Below are 24,006 nucleotides of genomic sequence, written 5' to 3'. Positions count from 1 at the left end.
CATCTCCAATATTGATCCTAGTTTGAACACGTTTCTGCTCGTGGAGCTTATTAGAAACATGCAGAGACTTTTTAGGTCGGGTACAATCACTTCTATCTGAACCAGTTCTCTTGCCCGCTTCCATCGCTGCAACACCTGTTGGTTTGACCTGATAACTGCTCTCATATCTGGCAAACCGAGGGGCGTCCAAAACGGCCGTCAAACCAACAGGTGTTGCAGCAGACACTGAACACATTCCTCTATTCTCAACCTTTACCTTCCTGTCTCCCTCCAGCGGCCATTTTGGATGACCAGTCAACGTGCGGTCGTGGTGAGCGTCTGGCGCTGGCCTTGGCGAGGGAGAACATCAACAGTCTGATGGAGGGCCCCTCAGAGGCGAGGGTGGAGGTGGACGTCTACGAGCTGACAAAGGACTCCCAGTACGACACTACAGAAACCAGTGAGTAACTGTCAGCTCCTTTACTCCTCGTCTTCACCGTGAAGTCACATGATTTCACTCTGACATTTTGTAGTGTGAATGTTCAGTGTGAGGAAGCAGAGCGGTAAAACATCCACCGTCATTAACCAGGCGGGTCGACGGTGAAGCGGGTGCACATGTTTCCTCCACGCTCTGTGAACCTGCACTTTAAAAACCGCACACAGTTAGAGTGAAGGCTGAGATGGGCTTTAAAACACCTGGAGACACCGTGATCCATATTAACACACCTCAGTATCGATCAAGAATACTTTCAGTCTTCTCTCAAAGGCAGGGGCGATTCGAGAGTCTGTCGGGGCCCGGGGCAAAAATTCAATGGGGGCCCCTCCGACCCTTCATCCCAAAAACGTCCGCCAGTGTCCCAACACTCCCTCCTCTTTCTTTCTTCACTCCCACAGATAATTCCCCTTCATTTCCTTTCGGTAACTTTCATTGACAAACTTTGGTTTTCACAGCATGCTTTGCAGTGCATGGAGAGGGAGTGCGGTCAGATGGGGCCCCATTAGGGAGGTTTCCTACAGTCATTGCAATTTGCTGTGGTTCAAAGTTTGTCATGCCCCTTATGGCATGGGGCCCCCAAAGATGCACATGTAATGGTACGATGTTGGATGGTTTCTTTAAACAAAAGACAGACAGGTTTTGGTGTAATACCCCGGACGTGGTTTCCTGCCGCTCTGAACGAGACGTTATGAGAACTTGGCGAGACTTGGCCAGGTGTGTTTCAGTGGATCGTGAAGAACGACCCTTTTACATGGCTTCCTGTTGAAGCAACGTAAGGTAGCCTCTTTTTTTATTATTATTATTATTTTTTTTTTTTATTGAAGGGTTTTTTAATTTAAAACAGAAACAGGCAATGAGAAAAAAAATACAAGGAAAAACTCTAAACATAAATTATTCAGAAGCTATATGTTCCCAAGCCTGCCTGCAAGTTCCCACCCCCCCCACCCCCCCCCACGCATGTTCCCAGTTTCGTCCATACATATATCCACACAAACCTATACACAAATACATACACATCAATCAATAATAATTGATTAATAAAATAATAAATAAAATAAATAATAATAATAACAAAAATTAAGAATACAATTCACGCATCCATGTTGTCCTAAATATATTCATGTTGTCAAAAATAGAATATGGACTAACAAGCCCCTTATTGGTGCCATAGATAACAGGACCACATGCAAAATATTTACAAATATTTAAAAGGGTTGGTCTGGTGTAAACCTCCTTGTGACATGATATGTTGTCAATGTCCCACATTTAAAGAGCAATTGTTTTACCTGTATACATTTTTAGTTAGACAATACAGTATTATATAAATTCCTGCCTGTTTATATGTGTCTCTAAATACTTACATATACACATTTATACACCCACACCCACACATACATGCATACACATACTCAAAGTGCACATATATATATACATACATTATTATTATCATATTCCCCTTTTCTTTTTTCTTTCCATTCATGACTCAAGAACAGTTGTTCAATCGCAGATCAGAGTCAGTAATGAGTCATTTCATAAAAGAGAGAAAAGGGCCTCAGATTATGTCATATTGGCGCACAGCATCTATGTTGCTGTATATGACTCTTTCCAGTTTCGCTATTTTTCCAAGTGCATTATACCAGTCTAGGGTGGTGGGAGCTGAAGCGTCTTTCCATCTACAGTATATTAGCTTTTTAGCGACTGCAAAAGTTGTAGTCAGCCACTTGCTGTTAGTTTGAGATTAGAGTCTGATCCACCCAGAAGCTCTTAATTTTTATACAATCCCAGACCATATGCAGGTAGGTCCCTGTCTCAGAAGAACATTTCCAGCAGGTAGCCAGGTATCCATTTTAAACCTTTTTTTTTACCTTCTAGTCATTTGGATCCAGAATATAAAGAAAAACCAAAGAAAAGGTCGGAGGTTACGAAATGTCAGAATTATCATTGAATATGTTGGAAGAAAATAGCCGCTCTTTGTGAATCTACATCAGGCTGCCTTTCAGGGCTTTTGGTGCCAAACTAATCGATCGTGTGACGACTCGTGTCTCCCTGATGACTTCCTGTTTGAACATGAGGGAAGCAGACGTACAGTCAAGAGGAGAGCAGGTGAATCAGGGAGACTTGTTGCATATTCACAGGGTGTAGCGTCGCCGTGGAGCGAGGTCATCGTGACCGGAGAGCTCTCAGCGTTCTGCCAGGCAGCTCGGAGAGAAACTTCCCGACGGAGAGGCAGTCAATGTTTTCTGTCAGAGCTCTGCATTGTGTACACACACACGCACGCGCGCACACGCACAAACCAAAAAGCTCAAATTTCATCGTTTAATAAACAAGAAAAAAACTCCTGATTACTCTGTGAAGCTTTTTAAATCGAGACGAGATGAGTACAGTTCAGAGCTGGATCAAGTCAGGGTCCTGCGCTCCACTGATTCTGTACGTCGTCTCTTGTGTATTTTATCATCTCTTTTAAAGTGGCTGTGCTGGTTTATTTACTAAATATCAAATGTGAATGAAACAGAGTGAGTTTAAACAGCACATGTTTGTAAATGTATCGAAGACATCCATCTTTAAATCAGGTATAAAGTGCAATCATGCTTAAATGTGAAAGCGCAAAAAAAAGGGGTTTAAAGAGCTGATTACTTTTAGCAGGAGGGAATTAGTGGTAAAGCAGTGATTCTGGACTGGTGGGTCGGGACCCAAAAGTGGGTCGCAGAGCCATTTTCAGTGTGTCGCAAATGCTGTCAAAAAGTCCATGAAGTGCTTTTTTAAACAAGTTTGTTTCATTCAGTTTCTTTGTTCTATCACGCTTCTTAACGTCTGAGGTTCCAAACTGCACAATTTGTCTTTAAATAAATTTGATTGTTTGAAAATTCAAAAAAAAAAATTGGGTCGAGATTTTCTCATGAAGGAGTACCAGTGCCAGTTGAGAACCACTGATCCAGTGTTGCCAACTCCTCAGTAAGGAAAGTAACTATTGGCTGTCCTAAAAGTCGCTAAATGACGTCATCACCTAATTTGCATAATTGGCCATTTGCTAAATGTGAACTACAATTTTTTTTTCTAATTTCATGACTTTAATGCTTAGACCCACTTTACATAAATCAATTTTGTCCTGTATTGTTAAATGTTAGAATATCAAATTTAATCAAAAGACTGTGCGAGTCCCCCATTCCCCCAATGTTTATCTTTATCTCTTTATCTTTGTCAAATGCAGTGTTTTATTTTTGTGTGAAAGTGAAGAAACATTTACACGTAGCTCTGTAAGCCAGGGCGGGAACAGCAGCAGCTTGGTTGCAGTCTGGACACAGAGTGGTGTGGGTCTCCTCTCTGCTCTCTGACTGCAGCTGGGTCTGCAGCGCGAGCCTAGACCGACAGCCTGTGAGTGCTTTTGGAAGGGGGAGGGGCTCACGGCAGCACCCGCTGCTCGTTGAGGACAGTAACTGCAGAGCAATACGTGCTTTCACGTCAGTTTCTTACACCAAAAAAGTCTCCAGTAACACCAGAAAAAGTCGCTAGATTTGTCGCTAGTAGCTGTTGACCAAAGGAGGATTTGGAAAGTCACCAAGTTGGCAACACTGCACTGATCTAAAGAGTTGTCTTCAGGCACTCCATTCGGCGAGAGGTGGGGTTACACCCTGGACTGGTCACCAGCCAATCACAGGACTGACATATAGAGACAACCAGCCACACTCACATTCACACCTACGGACAATTTAGAGTCACCAGTTAACCTAAGGAGCATGTCTTTGGACTGTGGGAGGAACCCGGAGTACCCGGAGAGAACCCACACATGCACGGGGAGAACATGCAAACTCCACACAGAGAGGCTCCTGTCAGACGGGGATTCAAACCAGGAACCTCCTCGCTGTGAGGCGACAGCGCTAACCACTGCACCATCTAGCAGCCCCTTTTTGGAAGTTTTCATCTCATCTCTTTTTAGGACATTTTTGTCTGAAACTTTCAAGATGTTTGTCAGTAATTGGTGTAAACGTCAAGGGATCCCTCTCCGCATGAAAATTAAAGTTGCTCTGGAGCTGCTGGATGAAGAAACAATAAGCTCTTGTTCAAAATGTCTGCTTCAAATGTCCTGTTAGTATTTTATTTGAGACAAACCTTTGTTTTCTCTCTCAGTGTGTCAGATACTTCCAAAGGGCGTGGTCTCTGTGATTGGCCCCGCCTCCAGCCCCGCCTCCGGTTCCACCATCAGTCACATCTGTGGGGAGAAAGAGGTGAGTCCGGTCTGGCTCTGAGACGTGACACCTCACTGTGTAGCGTCTATAATGCAGCTGTAGCTTCTCACACACTGACAGATTCATGAGGCAGCCATTTTCCTGTGACATCACGCTCAGTCCGGTTACCTCACATGTCATCATGTCATAATTTGAATCGTGTTTCCAGGTCATGGGTCATTTAAACATCTGACATGTAATTGTCATTTCACCATTTTCGCGTTGTTGAGAAACTCCTGAAACAATGCTGCTGAAATAGCGAGACGTGCAGGAAGTGCAGCTTTTGGTGCATCCATGTTTCTTCATGGCTCATCCCATCTCTTCCCATCTCATCGCTTTCTGCCTCGTTACTCTGCAGCGGCGCTGGAACTGAAGCTGCACATTTAAAGGTTTAACTCGTGATTAACCATTTACCCGCCTGAATGAATCTACACAAGTCCATCTCCGTCTCCCTCTAATCCTTTAAATGTCATGTCGTCTCCCTCGGCCCGCACGGCGCTCTCTTCACTTGATTCTCTGCCTGGATTTAAAATAAGCTCTGCAGATCTAAAGTGAGGCCCGGATGAGCTGATCACAGTTTACTGTTTGAAACCTGTGCATGTGTGCAACAGGTGAGCGGACAAGCGGCCCATCACACGGGACATTTGGCCTCTGACCTGCTTCGTCATTCCTCACTGATGTGATTAATCTTTCAGTTTGTCATTAACATTTCAGCGTGAGCGGAGCCTCTGCCCGTCACGGAGGATCTTTGCTCTGTGGCGATTAAAGAGAAACTTGTGTCTTTGAAATTAAAACCGTCACTCTCGTAAACCTACAGAGGTTTTTTGATTGAGACTAATACTGTTTTTCTTCTGCCTCAGCTGTTCATCTTTTTGGCTCCGTAAAAATAAACTCTGAAACTAAGTTCAGGCAGTAAAAGAGGTGACGTCCAGGTGTCAGCTGTGATCAGCTCTGGAACAATCTTTAAACTTCTGATGGTCAAAAATGATTTTGATTTAAAACCAGGTTTTAACTTCTTCTACACTCTGAGTGTTGTGTTGCTTTGGCTTTACTTCTTCGCTATTTCTAAACACGCTGATATTTCTGTCCATGGTTGACTTTACGACCCAGCGAGCACTAACCAGGATTTGAACGTTGATATTTGCTTGACAGCAGGGTTAAATCAAGTCTTAATATCCAAGACTGCTAGATTACAATCGCAACATTCAGACGCTGTGTCTACAGACGGCGCCTACGACCTCCATTTCAAAGCTCTTCTCACCCAGCGCTCTTTGCTGCTGGTTTACGAAAGTTATCTTCTGTTACCCTCTGACTGTAGGTGTGTGTTAGATAGCCACGCCGCGATTGAGTTAACTAGATGTACGATGCAGTCAAAGATCGTGGACGCATTGCGGTGGCGAGTATTCCAGCTCAAATGTTTTGAATAACAGTATAAAAAGTTTTCGTGTGGAACTGACACACTGACTGTTCGAGAAAAAACACAACATGTTATGTCGAATTGGAAAATTGACGTGGAAAATCATTGGCTTGGTGGACATCTTTTCAACAGAACTGTCTTTGTGGAGTAGCATTTCTCCTCCTTCCTTCTTCTGTCGTTTTTATTCAGCTTTCTTTTTCCTTCCTGTTTGTTGTTTTCTTTCACTGTCCTGTGTTTGATGTTCCAGAAATTCACACTTCCCTTTGAGTGTCGACCATCAAAATGCCGCCAAAGGAAGCCTAAAATGTCATCTTCATTTCCTGCTACCTCCGATCCTAATAGCTCTTCTTCCGTCTCACTCTCTCCCTCAGATTCCTCACGTGAAGATCGGTCCCGAGGAGACGCCGAAGCTGCCGTACCTCCGCTTCGCCTCGGTGACTCTGTACCCGAGTAACGAGGACCTGAGCCTGGCCATCGGCTCCATCCTGCGCTCCTTCGGCTACCCGACGGCCAGCCTCGTCTGTGCCAAAGCAGAGTGTTAGTCCGCCTGTTCTAGTTTTGCCGTCTGTCCTCTGCTTCCTTCCTCCTCTCGTCTTTCGTCTCCTTTCCTCTCTGTCCTCTGCTTCCTTCCTCCTCTCTCTTTTTTCCCTCCTCTTCTCCTTCATCAATCTCTCTCCTCTGCTTCCTTCCTCCTCTCATCTTTCCTCTCCTTTCAACTCTGTCCTCTGCTTCCTTCCTCCTCCTGTCTTTCCTCTCCTTTCCACTCCGTCCTCTGTGTCCTTCCTCCTCTCGTCTTTTGTCTCCTTTCCTCTCTCTCCTCTGCTTCCTTCCTCCTCTCGCCTTTTTCTCCTCCACTTCTCCTTCATCGATCTCTCTCCTGTTTTTCCGCCCGACTGGTCCCCGCCCCGGCTCACAGTTTAAACACCGCTCCTCTCTGCCTCTCGGCCTTTAGCCGTATCCTCGTCCTGTTAACGGGGCTGTTTAACAGGCGTGTTCTGTTGTTGTGAACGCTGCTGTCGGACAGTGAAACCCAGCGGCGCCGTGATAAACGTTTTATGGCGGCGATTAGAAGAGACACGCCCGTTGCTTCTGTCAGGGTCGAAGGAGACGGAGGCCGAGCGGCTCTGAGTGATAAAAGTGAGGTGAAGCAGGAGAAGAGGACATATTTAAAAAGTTACTGAGGAAATATCTTTATTTAGAGACTTTGTCTTTCATTTTAAAGTATTTAGATAATAAATATGTAGTCTGATTTCTAGTGGATACATTCAGCGGTTCTGAATGAAGGAGGACATTTGTTTCAAAGACACAAAAGGACAATAACAGCAGATCTTATTTGGAGTGGTAAAAACCTGCTCCACAGGTCCGGACCTGTGGAGCAGGTTTCCAGCCTTGTTTTGGGCACCAGGAGCTGCTGGTTGGTGGATCTTAGTGATCTGACTGGAGTGTCAATTTCCTCATTAATTATTAGTTTTTCAGAGTCAGCCGGTCACATCTGTCACACTTTGGATTCAAACAGGAAACAACATGTGCAGAAACATGAACATGATGCAAACGGTAAACGCTGGTACACAACGGTTTCTATACACGTTTGCTGAGTTTGAAATGTGATGCTGCAAATGTTTCTAAAAGTTTGAGTTCTCATCAGGATGACATCCTTACCGTTACAGCTCCACTAGTTCTGACGACGGATAGCGTCTCAACTCTTTCTTTTAATTTCCTGCAGTGCATATTGGGATAGTGGCGACGAGTTTCGAGACAAATAAATCCAGAGACCGCCGGGATTAGACTTGCGTTCATCCAATCAGGTGCATTCATTGAGGCTACGTCACCTTTTGCGTAACCTACAGCGAAGAACTTGGCTATCAAGAGCGGTTGGAGAGGTCCAGGAGAGAATCGGAACGGGCCCACTCCGGCCCTCTCCTGAAGCAGTGGAGCCATACATTTACAAACAAATGAATCTGCTGCTGGGCCTAAAATCAAAAAAAGAGACAAAAAAAAGAACAAAGTAATTAGGGAATATAAATGTTATGTTTTGACATTTTTGTCGAGGAGATTAAGAGTGGAGAAAAGGTATCCAGCTCTGTTTTCATCAATCAGCTCATTCATCAATAAATATGCTTAAAAAAGCCGAGAGGCAGGGGCGCTGCTTGTCAACAGGCGAGGTAGGCAACTGCTTGGGGCCCCAGACCAGTACAGGGGGCCCCACAGGGCTGACAAACTTTGGACCAAAGGAGCAACCCAAAAAAAAAACAACCTCCCTAAGGGGGCTCCATGTCTGACAGCATTCAGTCTCGTTGCCCTACTGATTGCCGGTGGGACAGCCCCCGGAATAACTTTTGCCTAGGGCCCCAACAGGACCTAGAATCGCCACGCCGAGATGTGCACCTTTACACATTTATTTTTGTCTCTTTTTTTATCACTTTGTGTTTATTTCTCAGCCGCAGATTCATTTTCATGTCGTCCAACATTTGCAGTAACACATTTAAAAATCAGCACAAACGTGTAAAGAAACAAACGTGTAAAGAAACAGCGTTTAATGTTTGCATCTTGTTCATGTTTCCTTTTTAAAATCCAAAGAGTGAAAGAAATGACCTGCTGACTCTCGAGCGAATAATGAAGGGCTGAAAACGGATCATTTTGGATAATAATTAATGAGGAAATTGACCTTAAATACTGAGAATAAGTGTGTTTGCAGATCTAATTGGTTGTAATTGGAGGTATCCTTAGAAAAGTGCAGCTCTCTAATAATCAGCACTTCAGAGGAAGCAGACTTGTTTTTGTCCCGATTGATTCTCTGTGAGGAAAATTAATGGACTTCCAACATAATCACCTTCACTCTGGTCTCAGTTTAATGCAGACCTGCAGCTTTGTGGAGCAGTTATTTGTCTCTAATGACTCTGAGGTTCATCAATCTCTCAAACCTGTTTTGTTTTTTTTTAGAGTGGAAGTGATCATTTCAGAAGTAAACAAGCGAAACAATCAGCCGAAGATTATTTATGGACTGCTGTCATCTCTGCCAGCGGCCCTGAGAGTCTCTCAAACATTTTTAGTCAATCTTCAAAATTGGCTGACTCCCCCCCATGATGTGTTTGTTATTGTTACACTTCCTGACTTCTGACTCCGCCCCCTTTAGGTCTGCTGCGATTGGAGGAGCTCGTGCACCGCTTCCTCATCTCCAGGGAGACGCTGTCGGTTCGAATGCTGGACGACAGTTTGGACCCGACCCCCCTGCTGAAGGAGATCCGTGACGATAAAGTGGCGACCATCATCATCGACGCCAACGCCTCCATCTCCTACCACATCCTCAGGAAGGTCAGGAAACACAGCCTTTCTCCTCACATGCTGAATGTACATTACATCCCTGACAAAACTTTTATTCTTAAAGGTACAGTCAGCAGCTTCCTCCTTCAAAATAAAATACAGACTTCTCCTAAAGTGATGCTGCTCCATCGTCCCTTCTGGGCCTCCGTACATGTGTGGTGGTGACTGTGTCTGACTCTGTCCTCTGACTGGATTTTACTGTTCTGGTTTGTTCTGGTTGACTCGGGACGTTTCTGGGCGGGGAGCTGGTGTGTTTCCTCCAGCCAATGACAGCGCAGCAGGTGAGTTTAGGAGTGGATACAACCCAGAGATTGGACGCTATTCAAACTGTGAATATGACAGTGAGGTGAAACACCAAGCGGATAAAGCTCGTTCTAAAACGAGGGGGAACCTTGTGTTGTCTTTTACCCATGGACGTGGAGTTGGTCTGCTTCCTGTCGGACAGGCAGGTGACAAACACCGGCGGTTAGCTTGTGCTAGCGTGCGTTAGCTTGCAGTGTAGGTACAAGCAGTAAACGTACACACACTACGTCCTGCAGGGGGCGTGAGATTCTGGGGGCGATGAGCCCAGGTGGAGGGGCCCAGTTGGAATGTTGTGTTTACAAACATTTCAACTGACTCCAACTTTAATATCTGTATTTTTTCAGGACCTGCACTGGTTTATTTTCCCCCAGGATCATAAATGATCTGAATGCTGACGATGTGATCTAGAGCCACTAAGAACTAACGCAGGATTTTAAAATTGTGAATCCACTATAATGTTAAAACTTGGATATCAAGCAGATATGGGCTCAGATAAATCTAGCTGTGGCAGCAGTAACGTCTCCAAGAGGGCAGGTAACAAGCCCAATATTTTTTCCTTTTTTGGACAGGACAGCTGAAGAGAGACAGGAAACGTTGTGATGAGGACTACAGCCTCCGTACATGGGGAGCGTAACATAACCACTAGGCTACTAGCGCCCTGTCCTGTGTTACTGGAGGATACCTGTATATAGACAACTCAATGCAAGTCAAAAAATACAAAACACACAGAAAACCAATCAGCAATTCCATTTTAGACCCTCAGAGACAGACAAGTATTAATATGATGTTTGAAACACCTGAAGTGAGCCTGACCTCCTCCTCTGTCCTAGCACACGCTGTACACGTTCACACACAGATCAGAGTCTGACAGATCGTTGGTTTGAGAGACGCCTCTGAGCAGCTCTGCTTCTGTCTCTGTTTGAAACATCTCTATTTTCTGTTTTCTTCCTCGCTGGTGTTTATTCATAGAACAGGACCTTCAGGTTGGTTTCCTGCCAAAGTGGTTGGTAGACTTTACAGCCCCAAACTAAATGTACCAGCTCTTGGCAGGTTGTAATTTCACTGTGTACCCGCTCACCTTGGGGGGGGGGGGGGGGGGAGTCTGAGAAGTTTTGAATACAAAGTGAAAACACTCAGTGACTCTGGCAGGTTTGTCTTCTTTTTCTTTTTCTTGTAAAGCTCGGCTCCTGCAGGCTGAACGGAGGAGCGGAGGAAAGCTCTCTGTGTGTGTGGAGGTTAATGGATTAATCACAGAGGCAGTCGGATGCTCCTCACTGTGAGGTTCAAATCCCAGCCTGACTTTGAGCAGCTGCATGAAGTCAGTCTGAAGCTGCAGCTGCTCAGAAACACTTTAAAAAGGAAGGTTAAGTGGAGGAAAGAGTTTCTGCAAGAGTCAATTATTATCCTTAAACTGATCGATCCAGACGTAAGCACTGACTCCCGTCCTGGTGGAGAGAGGCTGATGTTAGAAAGCTACAAGATCCAAAGAGGCAGGCGTTCAAAGTGATGATGGCTTCCTGTTCAAATCAACTTTATTCATGAAGCCCTTTACACACAACACAGTTCACCCAAAGTGAAGACTTCAGAAGAGAAGGCTGTGCTGCTTTAGTTATTAGCAGTTAAAGAGCAAAAGTGTGTTTTGAGATTACTCTTTAAGGTGTCATTAATGTGGGGAAATCGGATGAGATTTCCGTACTTTTGGGGTACAGTTAGAAAATGTTCTGACCCCCTTACCGGACCAAACACACACCTGAGTGTTTGATCTAGAAAGTTGGCTTCCGCTGATATACCGGTGTAAAATGCTGACACATGGCATCATTACCGTGGCCAGCAGCCTCCACCATCACAAACTGCACACAAGATGATGCGATTTAGAATTCATCCTCATTCTTTGTGTATTGCACGCTGTGCTGGGAAAGATAGCGACACAGACCAGGCTGGCTGCACGTCTTTGAAACATTTATTTCTCCCTCCCTCTTGCATTTAAAGCAAACAGTATATTGTTCAGTATATAAATCTTGTGGAGTTCTCTTCTGACTGAAAGACTCATGTATTAAAGTTAATGAGTGACCAGCGGAGTCGTGCAGCGTGAGCCCGACTCGCGTCTGTCGGTAATACCCAACCTTTCCTGTAGGCTGAGAGCTCGACTACCGTACTGTAGCTAGTTGGAGAGCAAACTCAGACTTCACTGAACACAAAAGAAATCATCACGCAGGACGACAGTTTAAACCTTTTTTCTTTCATGGAAACCCTGCAAAACAGACTGTGTCTTATATCCCATATTATACGGTAAGTCTATAGTCTCTATGTTCGTACTATTTAGAGGACGTTTTGGAAATATGGACAAACATCCAAAACTTACAACGCACCTCATCTCCGCTCAAACACAGCATGAATAAGTGAATGTATGTTCACAGCCTGCAGATGTTGGTGAGAGGGACCTGTGTGCTCTGCAGAGAAACACCTCCAGTTTGAACATCAGCTGGGTTTGATTCAGAGTTTTTCAATGTCGTGCTCATAAATAGGAATGAAACATCCTGACGCTTGTGATTTAGACGTCTTCATTTCTTATCCAGACTGAGCTCTGATTAGATCTGGATGTCTAGACGTCTTTTCACCGGCGAGTTGTGTCTGAACTGACTGACTGAACTCTCCTCTATTGTCCTCCTCTTTATTATCTCCTCCCCAAACGTCTGAGCTGCTTTAGTCACTCACTGATTCTTTGGTTTTATTCTGAGAAATAATCACTGTTTCAAGGTGGTTTCATGTTATTAAGGAAGCGGGAACACTGCGACACAGACGCTGGGGTGAAACATAATCGTCTCCAATTTGGAAGAAAACAAGACGAGCGACCGAGTGTTATGACGCAGACGGTTCTGAGATTTTAATCAACTATGACTCATTATGTTCCGGGGAAAGTTTGAACAATGTACTTCCTGTTGCACTGACATTCATCTTTCTTCTTCTTCTTTTGTGACCTGCAGGCCAGTGAGCTGGGGATGACATCAGCCTTCTACAAGTACATCCTCACCACCATGGTATGGGCTGCTCTCCTCTTCTTTTGTACAGTTTATCCCTCTTCATTCTTGTCTTTTAATACTTTCCTTTCATTCAGTTTCTGAGAGATGTCCTCTTCTGCATCCGTCTCATTTTTGTTTTATTATTTCCTTTCTGCTCTCAGTGCCTCTTCTTCTCTTACCTTCCTTCCTCACATCGTTAACAGCACATTATCTTCTCGACCTCATGTTAGCTTCCTTACATTTTATCCTTTACATTTTTTCTTTTCTAAACAACGTACTCATTAAAGGTCACATATCCTCCTCCTCTTCAACCAGTGTAAATAATTCTCAGAGCTCCTCAAACCATGTCTGTGAAGTTTCTTGTTGTAAATCCACTCTGATCCTGTATTTGATCATGTCTATAAACCCCTCTATTTCAGCCGTGCTCAGAACAGGCTGTTTCTGTGTCTGTACCTTTAAATGTAAATGAGCTGTGTCTGACCACGCCCCCTCTCTGGAAGGGCTTGGGTGGCTCTGGCTTTCTCTCTCCATGTCCTATTGTTTACTGTGAGAAGGCAGACTCAGAGGGCAGAACAAACACCTAGCTGTGGGAGTGTCACCCACCTGGGGGAGGGGTTACTGCCCTTTGTGATGTCATGAAGGGAAAATCGCCAAACGGCCTGTTTGAGCACACGTTTTCTAAAAAGTGGAGCAGGCAAAAGACGGAGAGGATGGACTTTTCTCATCATTGGGAGGTTTGTAGATGGACTAGGGACACATATTAGTGTTAGAAGAACATAGTGAAGAGGATTTTATATCATATGTTAACCTTTCCTTTTTTTCCTTCCCATCCTCTTTTCTCATCTTCTGTTTGTTTGCTTCTTTATAACTAAATCTTTTTGTCTTTGCACCCCTCCTATTTTCACATCATTCTTTAATTATTTCCTCGTCTGTCCTCTTTTCTTTTCGGTTGCTCTCTTTCCTGCGATCACCACCTCTCACCTTTTTGACTGTTTTAGATGTAAAGATGTTGGTGGTCACGTCCTCCTTCCTCACAAAATGCCTGCATATGTCTCCTCTTCAGCCATAAATCCTCTCCCCCTCCTCCCTCTCTCTCAGTTCATCACAGATGCACGCTGGCCTCGCCGCCGTTTGTCATCATTATAATTTCTCTGTCCGTGTCATGCCCTTGTGCGCGGAGACTTTGCGTGGATAATAACTCGTCTCGATCTCCGCCTCGTCTCGAAACTCCGTCGTGTCACAGTCTTTAACGGAGCCTTTCGCAAGGGCACATCACGCCCGGCTCGTAGACCAAGGGCGATACTGCTGTTCTGTCCTCCTCGAGCAGAACTCTGGATCGGAACCAAGAGTAAAATAGCTCCCCCGACTTCACTTCAACACACGCTAATACACCTGCAGCCCCGTCTCTGACCTACCGTTAACTTTGTGTGGAACACGCTCCGCTGACTGTGACAACACTCGATGTGAAGAAATAATTTTCAACCAAGAGACGGGTATTTTAATTGTCAGTAGATTGCAGAAACCCTGTATGAGAAAGATACCTATTTAACCTGAAACATCTGTTACATCTCTCGGTTCAAAGCTAGCAGACCTCCAGAACATAGACGCTGCTGGTCCACTGCTGCCTTTGTGTTGTTGTAACACAGCTACAGTGATGACTGCAAAGTAGAAGTTCACTGTAGTCAGTGGACTCCGGTTGGATTTGATACGAGTGATGTAACAGGTGTTTCTGGTTTTTTGAAGCATCATGCTCAGACACTAAAAGGTCTATCTGTGCAGCGATCATTTCTGTAATGTGTTCAGACACTTAGGGTGCACTCACACTCGGCCCAGGTGCTTAAGCACGATGGTCCCCCCTACAGATTCCCCCGCTGGCCTGCACTCACTCTGCTTCAGGATTAACCTGAGCACGGTTACCTCTCGTCCACCTCCTTAGTTTACAACTAAGACAGGTGGACTAAAAAAACTAAAATAAATAAAAGGGACGAGTCCACGTCCGCACACTGAGAACAACCTTGCCAGGGCCAAGGACGTGTACCGAGCTTGAGCACGAATCGGAGCACTCACACAAGTCAAACGAACTGGACTTTAGGGGTGAAGCGTGCTTAGGCACAGAATAACGATCTGAGCCTGTCGGAGACAGAAATTAAACTTTTACCTGATGAAGATAGATCAGACGTATTTACTCAGAAGGAATATATTACAGCCTGTTTCGAGGCAGCCGCATGATCGACTGGTGTGAGTCCAAAAAGTATAACCTGTTAGTCAGGAGGTCCCTAAAGAATGGAGAAAAAAACACATCCCAGGGTTTTAAAAATAAAATGCCCCTTTAGCTGCTGTCTTGTTGGATTGCAGCCAATCGTCTTTTCCACCAGAATCTTCTTCACTGACAGTTCAGCTGGTGAAGAGTTTACGCCTCTCTCAGCTCCTTGTTTTGGTTTTAAAGCTCCTTCTCTGTCTCGTAAGCAGCAGCTGCTGAAACCAGAGTTGATGAGAGCGCTGAGATGGAAACAGACAGAAAATAATTCTTCCATGTAACGCCATCCGACCCTAATGAGGGTCAATCCAAACATTAGTTTACGTTCATTAAATCTGGGCTAATTGGCTGCAGGATCTCACGTTTCCCTCCGAGTGAGGCCATCTGGATCTCCGGCTTTATTTATGAACGCGGTGCTGTCCCGTCAGGTCCGTCCTGTCTGTGGTCCAGATTGGAAGTCTTTACGGCCATGAGGTGGACTGCCATGAGAATAAACATGTAATTCCTCTCATGATGAATTGTGGGAACTTTGGTGATCATCGTCTGGGCTCCTGGTTTTCACCAGCGTCTCTTTAGCTGCTGAAACAAGCGAATTTACCCCAATGAGGGATCAATGCATTTAACCTTCCACCTCTCGTCCAAACGGTCCCATTTGGTTCTAGAAATACTTGATAGTGGCAGCAGAAATGTAAATAAAGGCTTGACAAGGGGTTCATTAACCAATGAGTGGCATCGCACTCGGTAACCTTATCCAACCGTATTCCCTCCCTGAAGGGAATAATCTTAATCTTCTTTATTTCCTTTTAAAATCCCCCAAATCTGCACCAGAGGATTCCTTAAGGGTCTACTTTATTACCGGAAACCCTGCGCCTGTCCAAGCGGGCGTCCTGCAGCATCACGGCGCCCTTCTGGGATGCTGTCGCAGTGTTTACTCCCTCAGCAGAGCTTCCACTGGTCGCTTCCACTCCTCCAGCCAACAGCTCTTTGTCACGGCTGGCGGGCCTACAGTCTGACAGTGTACTTGGCTGTGGCTGAAATTGATTTGGCAAACGCACCATCAGCAACAACAGAGGAGGCAGCAGCTTCCCGACAGGCGGGGCCGAGGCTTTGTTAACTAAACAAGTGTTTGAGGGATTCAGGGGGAAAGGAAATTAGCCTCGCACAGGTTAGCAGCTGGAAGGAGCTGCTCTCACCGTCTTCAACCTGCCCGGATGTTTGGCTGAAGCTCAAAGTTTGGAGCGTCTCCTCCTCCACCTCGTGCCCTCTGCAGAAACAGTTTCTGCAGACTGGATAAATCCTGTGCCAGAATATTTTTAACCCAGCCGGGAGAGGCGGCCAAATGGTGATGATGATGACAGTCCATCCGTCAAACGCTGAAGACCAGTGTGAGACACGTCTGCAATCTCAGTTTCTATTTTTATCTTTTTGTGAGTCGGAGTGTAAAAAAATAAAACATGAGGCAAAAGAAAACATGAGCAGAAACTAAAGAAGACATTTCCCAAAACCAGCAGGTCCCAACACGTTCCAATAAAACAAACAAGACACCAGAAAAAGACCCTGAAGCACGGGGCGAAGGACTGAAAACAAGTGATACAAAATATGACAAAATATACAAAGAATGAAAGAAATAAAGAACTAAAAGAGGTCAGGGTGTGGGACTCTGTTGATGTCACAATGACTCATCTTGTTTCTACTCATGCCCGGACATCTTCTAGTGCCAACAGCAAAGTAAAAAAAACTAATATATTTCAACCACTAACTAATCAAAAGGGATCAAATGAAGCCAATAGAAATGCTGGAAGTCCTGGAAACAGCTGGAAAAACAAAAAAAAGACTTTGTGTCCCGACTGCCTTCAGATTGTAAAATGAGTGAGATTGAGATGATAGTTAAGATCAATTTGTCCATTCTCAGAGGCGCTGCTTGTCAATAGGCTAAGCAGGCAACTGTTTGGGGCCCCCAACGATTGACAAACTCAAAACCCCAGCATTGCTGAAATTTTGAAATGGCTGTAGGAAACCTCCCGAAGGATGCCCCATTTAATAGCACTCACTCTCAATGCCCTGCTAAGTGTTGCATGCATTATTGCTGTGAAAACCAAAATTTGTCAGTGAAGGAAAATGGAGAGGAATCGTCTATCTGGGAGTGAAAAAGGAAAAGAATAATGAACGCTGGTTAGAGGGGGCCCCCAACAAATTTTTACCTAGGGCCCTAACAGACCATAGAATCGCCACCGTCCATTCTTTCATTCTTTATTAAATGCTGCTGTTCTTGTAGTTTTTTGGTTTTGCACGACGAAAAAAAGGATTACGTGGCTTTTTCAATCCCGTCAAATTGAGTCCAAATATATCGTCTAATTCACAAAGCACACACAAAGGGTTGAATGCACCGCTAATTGAAGCTCTAGCTAAAGTTAGATCAGGAAGGCTTTCATTTCTGCACGCTGGTTTTATTGTTTATTCACATATTATGTCACATCGCTCCTCCACTCGTTTTATTGTCTTCGTCAGCTGGTCACGCCTATCCAACAGCCCTTCTCCACTCCCTCATCGTTAGCCTAGCATGCCTCTTTCTGTCTTTTTTAAATACCACTGGTTCATCCATGCCATGGTTAAGAGTGACCCTCCACCTCCCCATCATCGCCAAGCCTTCACAGTTTCCCATTCTTCATCCCATCAACCTCAGATCACAGCATCAGCCATCTTTTCATCGACCCCCGTCTTCACAGCTCAGTCAGCTTCTTCATCCCATCAGCCTCAGGCGACGTCGTCAGCTAACGCCTCCACCACCGGTGTGTCTGGACTCCATGTGGGGGTAGATCTCGCTCTCGCTCAGGGCAGACATCTTGGATCACCCTATCTTCCTGTAGAGTCCAAACGCCGAAGATTCTCTGACAATCATTCAGTACATCTATGTAAAATAATGATTTATTGATCGATTGAACTACGCTGCAGAGCAACCAGGATCAGGTTTAAAGATACTGTAACTCTTTCCCATCGATTCATTAGAAGTTTAACGAAGTTCAAACAGGATCTGTGAAGAACTCAAAATAAAACCTTCTTTAAGAGAGAGAGAGAGTCGTGGTTGTTCTGGAGGAGTGAACACGCTCCAATTCAGCTGGAGAGCATCGACACAGTGAAAGCAGCAGGTGAGTGTTTGAAACAGCACCCTGCCTGTTATCTCTGCTCTGCTCTGCACAGCTGAATCTAAATGTTTCATAGTCAGCATCTGTTTCAGAGCAAACACAACTCCTCCGAGGGACGGGCAGCAGTTTGATTCGGGTTTTGTTTCGGCAGCAGAGCTCAGCGTGATGCCGGCTCGCCCTCCGGGGTTATTTGAAGTTCTTTGAAATTCCCCAGCGTTTGATGTCCATCTTTAAAAATAAACCTTTATTCTCTTGTTAGTCTGCGCTGAATTCATAAATACGACTTGACATTGTGCAGCCTGCAAAAAAAAACCTGGAGCCCTTCGTTTCCACCCTGCCTGTTCTTTCATCCCCCGCTCATCAGATATCCCCCCCCCCCCCCCACCCCCCGCTGTGATCTGTGAGGGGGGTTCTTTCTGCTCCTTACACACATCTCTTCTTCCTCTCTCTCTTTGTACGTGTGCCTCCTCAGGACTTCCCTCTGCTCCGGCTGGACGACGTGGTGGACGGCCAGTCGAACATCCTGGGCTTCTCCATGCTGAACAGCACTCATTCCTTCTACCTGGAGTTCCTCAGGAGCCTCAACCTGTCCTGGAGGGAAGGCTGCAACATCAGCCCGTACCCGGGGCCAGCGGTGAGCCACGCGTCCACACTGAAACACAAAATGAACAGAACTGTTTGTCATACCTTTGAATACAAAGTCAAATAACTTCTTAGCCTTAGTGTAACCCTTGCACGCTGTCAGAACATGAAAAGGAACAGAAAAGCAGCAATCATCTACTGATAGGTTGGGAACTGGATGGACGCCGGTTCAAGTCCTAGGTTTACTTAAGAGGTGCCACTTCACTTCCCGAGCACGGCCGAGGTGCTCTTAAGAGTATGATGTGTAAACTTCAGTCACGTGATTTGGATCCTCTTATTTGGACCTCTGATTTGGACCAGTTTGTCTATCACACTCTCCGTCGTCCCGGTCCGATCTGTCCGGGCTGAGTTGGTCTCATTGTTGTGATAATGAATGTAATGTGACTAACATACAACGTGTCCTTCTCCCCTCCTCCGTAATGAAAGGAGCCGTCAGGACAAATGATTGTGTTCAGTGTTTGTCTCATTTGCAGCTCTGATATCAACAAAGTAATAACAGCCGAGCAGACGGCTTGAATAAAGATAAGAGTGATGACAAAAGAGTTTGTCTCAATCACTGAAGACACTATTATCACTGCTCACAATAACCCCCCTCCTCCACGCCCCCCCCCCCCCCCGAGGGTGTAATACCCTTATTTAAATCCCAACTCTGTTTATTATTGAGATGATTACAGACATTACTCGACGATCAGATCAAGATTAGTGTCTGAAACGACTGCTGGCACAGAAACATGAAACATCCAGGGCTGCGTTGGGATGACTATTTTTAGGTTTTAATTTGTTTAAAATGAAAAGGTTCTCCCTCGAGACGAGAGGATTAGCACTGATTCAGAGACAGTCTTGGTCCCTTCATACTTTTCTAAAAATGCACCCACATACTCTCAGCCAGTTAGGCCAGTTATTGGATGACTGTTGATGTGTTCAGAGATTGCAATATGGCCGATGCACTCCTCCCAGCTTGCTCTTAAAGGCAGGGTTGGTCATTTTTGAAAACTAGCATTATTTTGAAAGTAGCATTCCCTCAGTGGTCCATCTACAACCACCCCCCCCCCCCCCCCTCCCCTCTGTGCTCCCTCAAAAGCCACGCCCCTCACTTACATGCACGTGAGCGCCGTTGCTCCAGCAGAGGACCTCAGCTCATCTCTTACATTGTGTAGAAACTACGTCGTCTGCATGTCTCATTCAGCGGTACGTAAACTCACAGTATAAACTCCACCATCGGTGACGCACTATGAGTGTGGGCTAGTGCACGCCGTGGGGTAGAGAGCGAGCAGGGAGACAGGGAGGCGTGATTGGTTCATCAGACTGGTACCTCGTGCCAGACATTGGTCGAAGTTTTTGCAGGCTTACAAACTGCTGCAGATGACAGATTTTCTTTGTTCCTTTTTCAGAGCACATGAGTTATTCATTTCTGTCAGGACCTAATGACAATTTCAACCAAAATCTTAAAAAGTGGATCTGGACGAAATGACCAACCCTGCCTTTAACAGTGAAGCTGCGTGCAGCCAAAACCGTCGGAGACGAGAGTGAACGATAATAATCGAACTACTTCTGAAAACCAGAACACTGATACCCAAAGCCATGTGCAGACAGATTCTACATTTCTCTGCAGGAACTGTGAATAGATTGAGTTCAAAATAAGACACAGATGTTTGGCATGACATGACATCAACACTTATCATTTGTATACAATCTGAGCTCCTGCCAAGGGTTTGATAGCAGATTGAGTGTTTCCAATTAGCAACGGACAAACTGGTTGTTTATGAAAGCCCAGTGCACACAAACCCGCCCACATACTGGATGATTGGTTGTGATTGGAGCCGTCTCAAATCTGTCTGAACGGAGATGCATCTCCCAGAGCAGCTGGAGCCGTGTTTGGTAGATTTGTCTGTTCAGAGAAAATACGGCAAAAAAAGTGTGAAATATCTGTAACTGTTCCTGGTACTTCAACCCCCTGAACACTGAGGTAACTTCACTCTCCGAGTCATGCTACATGACAACACTTAAAGTAGCAGCATGTTACCTGAGAGCAGAGGAGACAGCAGCAGGAGCAGACTGGCTGAATGAGTGGTGGGAGCTGCTGATTATTTTTCACTCTCTCTGTCTCTATCTTCCCTCCTCCATCATTCTCTCTTCAAACTGTAATTAGTTATCGTCATCCAGCCCTGAAACTATCGACTCGCAGAGAACTCCAATCACACTCAGTCATACATCCATCTTTTTTTATCAGCAGTCGACAGCCTGTGCAGCTCTGCCTCCGTACGATCTGTCTGATTCCCTCAGAGTGTCGCTTTGACTGACAACTGACCAAACAGAGCAGAACGTCAGACTGTGATAGGATCGCTGAGCCGTGCGAGCCGCACGCTGAACGCCACTGATAGCAGGAGCGCCTCGGTTTTCTCCTGTCTGATATCATTCCCCCAACGCGTTCATGTGTAGGAGCATGAACAAAACACACAAACACATTTATCTTTTGTCTGAGACTCACTGATCGTATGAGCAAAATCGAATCAAGCCACAGAGAATAATCACCATCTCTGCAGCTCGACGGAGCTTTTTAGCGTCTTTTAGCCTCGGGTTTTGGTTGGATGGGACAGTTCCAGACAGAGTAAAGACTGGGTTATTAAAGAGGGGCAGTTGAGAGCCAGGTGTGTCCCTCAGGAGAGATATAAAGTTGTCTCACAGCATGTCTGCTTCCCTTGGTAGTGACTGTTAAGTTAAAATTGCTGTTTGTTTTGATGAACACTACCGGTGGTAAACAGCGAATTGTCGATCTTAAATGTGATGTCTTTCAGCATCTCGTCTGTTTTCTGTGTTCCAGCTGTCATCGGCGCTGATGTTCGATGCGGTTCATGTTGTGGTGAGCGCCGTGCGAGAGCTGAACCGCAGTCAGGAGATCGGAGTGAAGCCGCTGAGCTGCACCTCCCCACTGATCTGGCAGCACGGAACCAGCCTCATGAACTACCTGAGGATGGTAAACACAGACACACACACAGACACACACACACACACACACACACACACACACACAGACACACACACACACACACACACACACAATGTAAAGCTGCTGGATCAGAGTCCTCACTGAAACCCTTGTTTGTAACAAGTGCAAACAAATTCAAACAACTGCAGTCCAAATTCAAATCAGCGGTCCCCCCCCACCCCCTCCTCTCTAGAGTTGATGCTCACGCATGTTGCAATGTCCTGGACACTGAAGCTTCAGTGTTTAGCCAGCTCTGCATCGGATGCAGACACAGTTCTCACTTTGGTCATACAGGGACACAATGACTGGCAGCGCTTGGATCCCTTACTCCCGCAGTACCCCCCACATTACCCCCCCCCCCCCCCCCCCCCCCCCCCCGGGACACAGTCATCAGCGTTCTCCAGGTCTACAGAGGACATGTAGACCGGATTAGCATACTCCCATGACCCCCCAAGAAGCCCTGTGAGACTAAAGATCTGGTCCAGTGTCCCACGGCCAGGATGGAATCGGCATTGTTCCTCCCGTAGCCAAGGTTAGACACTCGGCCCGAGCCACCTTTCCAGCGCCCTGGAATACAATTTTCCCAGAGAGGCTGAGTAGTAGGATGTCCCGATTGTGAGCGCACACCCACCCGGGCCACCTTGTAAAAAAATGGTGAAAAACCTGAAATGTAATAGCGGTGAACTCACACTTTTTAATTTATGTAGAAATGCTGCAACACAGTGCCGTTAGGTAGCTTTGTTAAAGAGCCTTAAGATGCTAATGGAGGAGATCTGGGTGGATTGATGGGTCTGCAAGTGACTCAGACATGTGACGCTGTTGTTCACATCTCATCTCTTTCAGTGTCAAAATGAGTTACTTTGAACCATCATAACTGTCTTCTGTCAGTAACCAATTTTATTTTCGCCAAAACTTTACAAGATTGGAAAACTGAGACCTCTCACATCCGAAGACATTTTTTCTCCTGGATGGGTACCTGCAGGTCCGACATCTACAAAACCACAGCTAGATTCTTGTTGAGGTTCTGTTACGTCATCCTCCTGGGGGAAGAAACAGAAGATCAGATACCGAAGCAGATTTTGGCCACATGCTGCTCTCCTGTGTGTGTGCGCAGTGGTTTGAGTTTCTGCACCAATCAGAGGTGGAGCATTAGCTGGACTAGCGTGTGAGTGAATGAGTCCCTTCTTCAAGCTTTCACTGGAGCAAACCACCTCTGCATGAAAAAACATGTGCTAACAAAACTCGAGCATTCAGAGAGCTCCAGAAGTACATTCGTGTAGGTCAAGCAGCACTTCATAATAAAAGCGCCCGGGAAGTGATGGTCACTTTGGCTAGTTATCCAGTAAGCCTTCTAAAGTACAGGGGGCGCTTTGCTCTCGCTCAGGTCGTCCCAGTCAATCTTACCATTACCGCCACAGGGGATTGGACGTTAACAGAAACTGAATTTAACAGATGTTAAAGATGATCATTAATGATTAACGGATTAATGGAAGTGTACGCAGCTCGGGTCCTTTTAAGTCATGTATTGCCTCCTGACCCCCATCCTGTCCCACAGAAACACACACACACATCCACACACTCACACACACCTCTCTCCCTCTCTCTCCCCTCCACCGTGATTTTCATTTTCGTGTTTATGTTATTTGTTCTTGTCTCCTATTTCCCAGTTTCCATCCGTCTGCCACTTCTTGTTTCCTTCATCTACTGAGGATGCCTCCCTCTCCCCCCCCTTCCTCCCCCCTCTCTCCATATTGTTTTTGTTGCTCCCAGTGCATCGCTTCATCATCTCTGCACTGTTTTTGGCAGCAACCAGAGACCTCTCTTCCTCCCTCCCTCATTCTCTCCCTCTGTCTCTGTCTGCCTCTGTCTCTCTCGCCGCAGAGAGTTTTAGGGACGTAATTCATCTTGAGTCATGCAGACACGCACACACACACACACGCACACACATAAATACACAAACACTCACAATCATTCATACTGTACGTGCACTCAATTGCACATTACTCACATAAACTCAGGCACAAAATGAACAGTTGGCTGCACACAATTCTCACACTCATTTGCACATTTATGCAAACAAACACAGACGCACACACACACACACACACACAGACAGATTCATGAACAGCTCTTTCACTCTGCTCTGGTTGCGTCTGTCTGCCCGCTCTGCTTCTCTGAACGATGCCAATCTTATGTTTTGATTTTAATCTTTGTCCGTT

At 45.6% G+C, this 24,006-nt stretch overlaps 1 protein-coding gene across 1 annotated transcript in view; it reads left to right on the top strand.

Moving 5' to 3' along the window:
* Positions 1-24,006, top strand: part of LOC132990789 (glutamate receptor ionotropic, kainate 5-like) — a 180,806-nt gene that overhangs the window by 121,028 nt on the left and 35,772 nt on the right. Inside the window, 7 exon segments of the mRNA XM_061059226.1 lie at positions 275-439; positions 4,601-4,698; positions 6,487-6,652; positions 9,249-9,427; positions 12,724-12,777; positions 18,632-18,793; positions 21,623-21,775. Of these exon segments, the coding sequence (XP_060915209.1) occupies positions 275-439; positions 4,601-4,698; positions 6,487-6,652; positions 9,249-9,427; positions 12,724-12,777; positions 18,632-18,793; positions 21,623-21,775 (977 nt within the window).

Source organism: Labrus mixtus, chromosome 16 (assembly GCF_963584025.1).
Source record: "Labrus mixtus chromosome 16, fLabMix1.1, whole genome shotgun sequence".
Taxonomy (NCBI): Eukaryota; Metazoa; Chordata; class Actinopteri; order Labriformes; family Labridae; genus Labrus; species Labrus mixtus.
Note: the sequence above shows the minus strand (reverse complement) of the source record. Positions and strands in the feature narration are given on the sequence as shown.